The sequence below is a fragment of the Heteronotia binoei genome, chromosome 3 (genome assembly GCF_032191835.1).
Source record: "Heteronotia binoei isolate CCM8104 ecotype False Entrance Well chromosome 3, APGP_CSIRO_Hbin_v1, whole genome shotgun sequence".
Taxonomy (NCBI): domain Eukaryota; kingdom Metazoa; phylum Chordata; class Lepidosauria; order Squamata; family Gekkonidae; genus Heteronotia; species Heteronotia binoei.
This window is the reverse complement of record NC_083225.1, coordinates 125851738-125858955: the sequence shown is the minus strand read 5'-3', so window position 1 is coordinate 125858955 and position 7218 is coordinate 125851738. Positions and strand designations below refer to the sequence as shown.

Sequence of the window (7218 nt, the reverse complement as noted above, 5' to 3'; positions counted from 1 at the left end):
CATGCTCATGTCATAGGGATCCGGCGGCTGCGTATTACTTGAGCTTGCACATCATTAATTGAATATGGGTGTGTAGCTTGAGTGGTATGCAGTTGCCGGGTGTGGCATCTCTGAATGGTCACCTCTTGGACAAGGCACTTGTAGTTAAGGAACCCCTTGGGAATCAAATTTGAGACATGGAGCAGTGTTTTCTGCTGCCCTCAGTTGTAGGGAGCTGGTCCTTTAAGCCCAATGCAAGGCTCCCTGCCTTTTTGGTCCTTCAGACCCCTGCCCCTTGCATCAGTTGGCACAGGAAACCCACGTTAGTCATGTGATGCCCTTTCCCAACTTCCGACCCATGATTAGGCTTGGAGGCATTCGGGGCAACCTCTATCTCCGTTAGGCATGTATCAGGAGGTGAAGGAAGCCTTGAATGTTGTCACCTTTTACCTGTACGATTGGCTCCCACGGAGGAGGGTTGACCATTTTAGGGAAGAATTGGAGCAGCTACTTGAGAGGAAATATGAAGGCCACTGGTACCCAGAGACACCCCTGAGGGGGTCCGCCTTTCGCTGTATTTGGATAGGGAAGACCAGAGACTCTGTAGTAGAATTAGCTGCCAGAAGAAGTGGACTGACTGTAGAGGATGTCCAGGACAGCATTCCCGCAGAATTGATTGTGTGGATTGACCCATTTCAAGTTTCCTACCGATTTGGGGAAGAAGGGCCAGTCGAGACCGTGTATCTGAAAGACAATAAAGGCTGCAGCATAGCCAAGGGACAGAGCAAAAGCAGAAGCAGGCTTAACCCTGAGGCTCCGGCGTTTGTCCCCGCTGGGAGTCAGACAACCTTCTTGTCCGGCTCCCCACCTCCATCTGCTGACCAATCTTCTGGTCCGACTTTCACCGTGGCTACTTTTGCAGCTACCAAGTTTGGCTCCACGAAAGTGAAGAAAAGCAGCAAAAGGCTGAATTGGGGTCTTGCTTGCCCAGGAAAATAAAGGGCTGACTGTAAGAATTGTTTAAATAAGCTTCTTCTCTTGTACAGTTGCTAAACGCCATTGCTGGAGGAGTGAGAGAAGATGGCATCGTCCCCTCCACCGCAGAAGGCCCAGATTGACGTCTGCCTTGACTGGAGCCAGGAGCTGGAGGAAGATAGTCCCCCTAAAGTCGGTCGTAAGGGGCGAGCCAGAAAGGCAGCGGCTCCAGCTGGGAAGAAGCACTGGAAGAAGACCATTGCGAAGACCTTCGGCACTCACGAGGGTACTTATAACCTCGAAGTCAAGGGTCGTGAACGGTTTCTGATGTTTAAGGAGCTGAATGAAGCCCTAGAGTTTAAAGATGCCCAGGAAGACCTTGAGACAGGAAAGAAGACCTCAAAGGGTCGTGGTAGAGGCAGAAGACCCCTAGACGATCAAGAAGAAGAGATGCCCCGACCTTCGGGCAGGCCCAGGGCTATGAGACCATCATTGGCACGCGACGAGTGCGCCTTTTGCCGCGGGAGGGGGCATTGGATCCATTCGTGCCCAGAAGCCCCTCCCCAATTCCGCGACAGAGGAAGAGGCCGAAGGGAAGTGCTCGACCACCACTGGCATGCGATGCGTGAACCTAGAGTCATGAAAGTGGCCACAGGATGGTATCTAGCCCCCTACAAGCAAAACCACACAGCTTGGAACCCGGTCTCCGATGCCGGTGCTGCAATTGAGGCGATACCAGAGAAAGATGGGCACGGAAACGAAGAAGGCATAGACGAAGCAGCCGGCCTGGCCCCCGAAATAGATGTGAGCCCACAAGAGCCTCTCCAGGAAGAAGCAGCGGCTTCTGCCCTTTTGAACCTCAAGAGGCTTTTCCAAGAAGAAGAAGGCTTGGAGGAGGATCCCACCTGTTAAAACCCTGATGTGAAGTCACGAAGAGGGGACCCCTTTTGAAGTAGTTTTGATTCATTTGCTTTCTGCGCTTAAAATAATAATAATAAAGAGAAATATTGCCTTTCCTTTGCTAGTAAGAGCTCGCCACAGAAGAAGGAAAAGGTAGGTTGGTCCCTGGGAAGAGTTAAGTAGTCAAAATGTGTTCTGAGCTAGTTTTAGCTTAACACATTGCTTAGTGCCTTGCCCATATCTTGTGATGCTTAAGTAAGAAAGAAGGTTTAGTTCTTTGTGATTTTATTCATGAGAAGCCCTTTGGAAGATTGTTAAGATGAGAAAACCCAGCCCTGGAAAGAAATGTTACGATGATAGGATAGGCTTGTATTGAACTAGATCTTGTTTTACTATGCAATTTTAACCAAGGTTTTCCTAGATAGGCTTTCTAGGTGCAGCCTTGCTCCCAGACCTAATTGCTTGAAGCCCGACCTCTGGACCTCACTCACCGGCAGTAGTGAGGGTCCACAGGCAACGCCCTCTGGATCCTGGCCTACCGGGGATGGCAGGATTCCACAGGCATCGGAATGACTCTCCCTGGACGTGGAGCGGTCAACTCCTGTGCGGTTGCAGCTAGGGAGCTCGATTGCTCTACACTCCGGGAAGAAGAAGAAATTCCTCGAGCAACAGCCAGCTGATTGAATATCAAATGTATTATGGGTTTGGTGTTTGGTTTTAAGTAGGTTGATTTTAGCATGTGTGTGATGGTTTGTGGATGTAATAATCAAACTCCGTTTGAAAGAGGGGAATATAGCAGTGGATCAATAATTAATACCAATATCTAATCAATATAGCAATGTTAGGAATATATAAGAATGCTTGCAAGAAATAAGCTTCTATAGCAGCTTGAAGCAAAGGAGTGTTGGCTTGCAGAGAGAAAAAAGAGAACTGTGACAGGTCATTGACCTTTCAAAACCGCAGGCTGAAAAACATAGAACAGAGCCTAGAAAGAAGCAAGGCAGGTGCTGGAGATAAAGCAAGAAGTTGTGGGCGTGTGGGTAGAATGTTTCTAGAGAAAGAGGAACCAGGGTTTACAGGGGCCCTGAGAAAGGCCCTAACAGAGGCCCTGACGGTTGAAAAACAACTCGAAATGTGGTGAAAATATGACGAAGGCCGCTTACCGCAAGAAGAAGAACATGAGTGTTTTGGGGTAGAAGTTAAAGTTAAGAAATCCGATAAAAGGCGGCAGGCAATTGTAATTCGCTGCTCAGAGATCAGAGTCCAGACTCTCTCTCTCTGATGCCCGTGTGTAGAGCGCTTATGCACGTTAAATAAAGAAGCTGTTTTCCTGATTCCTCGTGTCCGCGGCCTCCGTTATTGATCCGGCAGAAATTGGTAATGTATAAATAGGATTTCCCTGCTACACAATATGTCCTGATCATGTCACTGTAAATCTACAGTTAACTTAATAGCCATTACTGTATCAGCCATTTCCCAGTTTTTCTTTAATAGAGGCAACCAGTTTGTTCCAGCGGCTTTAAACATCTATAAGGCCAAAGTAATACTGCAGTTATTGTATGGTATTCCAACTTGGATTAGTGCCTTTGAGTCCGATATCAAAAGAGGTCAGTCCAAATTTGTTAGGAAAATCATGGGCTTACCATGCTGTGTCTCATATACTACTCTTTGTCTAGAAACAGGCCTCAATATGTTAGAAACTTGAGCATGGCTTAGAAACTAGAGTATGAGCCCTATGGGGAATGGGTGGAATAGAAATATACTAAAATAAAAAAATCAATCAAATATTGGCTCCGTGTGCACTATTCCACTAACTGTGGGAGTTATTTATATCAAATGCTGTCTGAATCCTCCTCATTCAAATGGATTTCCTGCATAGAGAGGAAAATAATCACCTTAGGTTTGTCTATGGACTCTCTTTATATGCTTTCTCTTACAAACACATATTATGTAATTAAATGCAGAATTTTAGATATTGAATTACAAAAACTGAGTGCTGCAAATAAATCTTGCTCCCCTCTGAATTTTGGTATTTCCCCAACTATTGGTCATTTGCCTTCTTATTTATCAGCTCTCCGTGTTTCAAAATTGCGTAGAGCATTTACCCTTGCCAGATGCAATACTATCCCATCAGCAGTTACCTTTGATAGATATATAAAAAAATCCCACTTTCATTAATACTTTGGATATGTAATTTAAAACAAGTTGACTCCTTGTCCCATATTCTTCTTTATTGTCCCCTATATGATACTATACGCCTTAGGTTTCTAGATCCAATTCTGTTCAATATGACAGGCTGCTCAGACGCTGTAAAGGTTTGCCATCTTCTGAATGATTTGTCATCTGAAATAACTGAAAAGGTTGCTTTATTCTTGAGTCTGGTAATCAAGGATTGATTGTCCAATGTATAGCTGCACAAGTCCATTTTTCTCATTTCTGTAGCATTGTATTTGCTTGTTTATAATCTGATATATGCCAATAAAGGCTTTTGAGTTTGAGTCTGCCACCTCACTCAACCAGGCCTCATGGTCCTGCGATGATTCAGCAAGTCCCCCATGCCCCCACCAAAAGAAGGGGTTGCAAATGGTGCTCACCAAGCTGCATAACACTAAATAAACAGAATCCTGCCACTGCAAGGCCAAGCCTCTGTTTCGGCCATTGCGGCCATCTAAATACCTAAAACCTCCCTAAGCCCTTGCCTTAAATCTTCTAAAAAGACATCATCTCCTTTATTGGAAAGGTGCATGCCATCCAACCTTTATAGATCCATGCAATCAGCATGAATTCCAGGGTGAGGTAAAAAGTGGCCCCACTCAACCTCCAGGGCTTTTTAAATCTCTAGATTAGCTTTACACCTAGCCCTCTCAATGACTTGTGAGTCCCATACCCCATGCCACACCCGGTGTGCAATCATAGCAGACCACACCACCAAAATCTTTGGCCATTGGCTCTTGATGATTCTAAAGTCATCCTTGGCCTGCAATATTAGAGCCTTTCCCTTGAGTAATCCAAGATTGATACCCCCTAGGTGGATTACAAGAACAGGAGGTGGCTGAGCAACACCACCCTCAGAGCAAGGGCAACAGGACTGACCACCAGAGACCCTGCCATCCATGCCAGTCAATGGTGGCCCATTTACTAAGGTCCAATTGTGAACTGGTGGCAGTCCTCCTGGCCCAATGGGCAGCCCAGAAAATGAAACTGTGTCTGCATATGAGGATGCAACATTTCTCACCATGGACCACGGCACCTGAAGAAAGAAAAAAATAGTAAATAACCAATCAAGCTTGTAACAAAATACCAACTACTGCAAAGCAAGAGGACACACATAGCCCCTATATGCTGCAGAACACCACCTGCCTAATCACTAAATAGCGGGGGGAGTGTAACCCAAAGCCACAGCGGTAGATGCCACCCCTATATGGAAAGAGTGAGTGCCAAATTTTATGCCATCCAGGCCAACCCTAGCAAGCACTTTGGCAGTCACTCACCAAAACTGGTACTTTGTCAGGGAACTGCAATCCCCAAGGCAAAACAACAAACCAGCACCCAAACCACATGCAGCCAGATAGTGAGACAAAGCTAACACCCAATAAAGCTCACTTGTGAGGAAATGACCCCTCTTTCTGAATATTATAGTCACAAGCATGGTTGCCAGGGCACCTGGAGAAGTGAGCTTGCACCCGTCTGGCCAGAGAGTGCGAGCAAAGCTATCCAGGAATATATGGGACTCATGTGTACCAACAGCATAAGTGTCTAAGTGTTCTAAACAGGCACAGAGTGCTTGCCAACATGCACGGACGTTTCCCCGCTACTGCGTGGAGTCTGCCATGGTGAGGAGGAGGCTGCGCCGCCATGGAGCTGTCCAGGTGACCGGTGTTGAAGCGCTAAGCATGGAAGCCACTGTGTTTCGCTAACACCACTTGTAGCCATCTTCCTGCCTGGTTGGGCTTAATTCCTTCATAGTGGGAACCTCATGTACGCACCTTGAGTCATTCCTAGCCCGCAAGCAACCCATCTGTTTTATGAATGGAATAATAGCTCGACTGTTGATCCTAATTGCTCAGTAATATCCTGTACAGCAGTTCTTACCCAGGAGATGATGAGAAAGAGGAAGGATCCCTCCTGTTACATCTAAGCCTTTTGTCTACACCGGGGATACCTAGGTCCATATCTGATTCTCTATTGTCACATCCCCAGATAATCCCATCTCATCCCAATCACCCAGCCATTTCCATACTGATATCACCGGAGCCGCCCCAGGCCCTGTCGCAACCTGGAAGTTTCCAGGATTCCCAGGATGAAGGTGATGTTCATTGGTCAAAGCATACACCCAATCAGGTGTCACCAAAGACTCACCATTGGTCCAGCCGATGTCCAGCCTTGGTGGTCATCCGCGGAACCACCCATCTCCCCTCCCAGTCACCTCCCATCCCCTCGGGACGTAGGTGACTCTTTATAACCTGTGGACTAGCTACCCACAGGTGTGCTTTCTATTCAGCAACCCCTAATTCCCGCTGGGTAGATCCATCCCCGATTCCTGATCAGTTTCGGGTCCTCCCCCATTCCCTCATTCGTTGCCATCGGAGTCTTCCTTGGAGTCTGCGAGAGGTAGTATCACCCTGTATGTTCATCCTTATATGTACCCCTATCGATCTATCTATATTTCTTTAGACCTGTGTGAATGTGTGATTGTTTTGTATTTGTATCTTGTATGAAAGAACTATTATTTCAAATAAATTACAATTGATTTTATTAAATTAGAGTCCAGTTAATTGAGCATTCACTCTCTGAATGGTTGAGCCTGGTATACATTGATAAAAAGATTCCTATTAAAGCCGGGTGTTCATCAAACTAATTCCCCAACCTCGTTTTGAGGGCATTTGGCCTAACACACTGTCAGAACAGGAGCCTAACCTAATAATGGTTCCCCACTGGAGTTGGTGGGTTTTGGAGCGACAAACTGTAATGTAAGCAGTTCCGTCAGCAAGGTGAATGTCCTGGGCCAACAAGGCCCAGCCAGAAGCATCTCCTTTAGATTGAGCCACGAGCTCATTCACATGGAGAGCATGACGTGCACCATAGCTAAATTGCCACACCAAATGTGGACTGTGTGGTCAGCCAACTCGTCACTCCACAGCCAAACAGCTAACAAACAGCTACCAATATAGGGAAAAACTCAAGGAAAGTCAAGTCCCTAGTCCATCCCGCAGCTACCCAATCCTCGGCCAATCATTCGCACACCAATGTCCACAGAAATAGATTCCAAAGTGTAGCGTCATATGTGATTTGAAGCTCAGCTTCAAGTTTTAAATCTTCTCTCCAGAAAGAGACTCCGTTAAAGGAGCTCAAAAATTGCTATAA

At 46.3% G+C, this 7218-nt stretch overlaps 1 protein-coding gene across 1 annotated transcript; it reads left to right on the top strand.

Annotated features, from left to right (window-relative positions):
* The first annotated feature begins 384 nt into the window (after positions 1–384).
* On the top strand, positions 385–978 carry LOC132569098 (protein Tob2-like). Its single transcript, XM_060235278.1, has one exon. It carries the CDS (start codon positions 385–387, stop codon positions 976–978), a length of 594 nt encoding a protein of 197 aa, XP_060091261.1.
* The last annotated feature ends 6240 nt before the right edge of the window (positions 979–7218 follow it).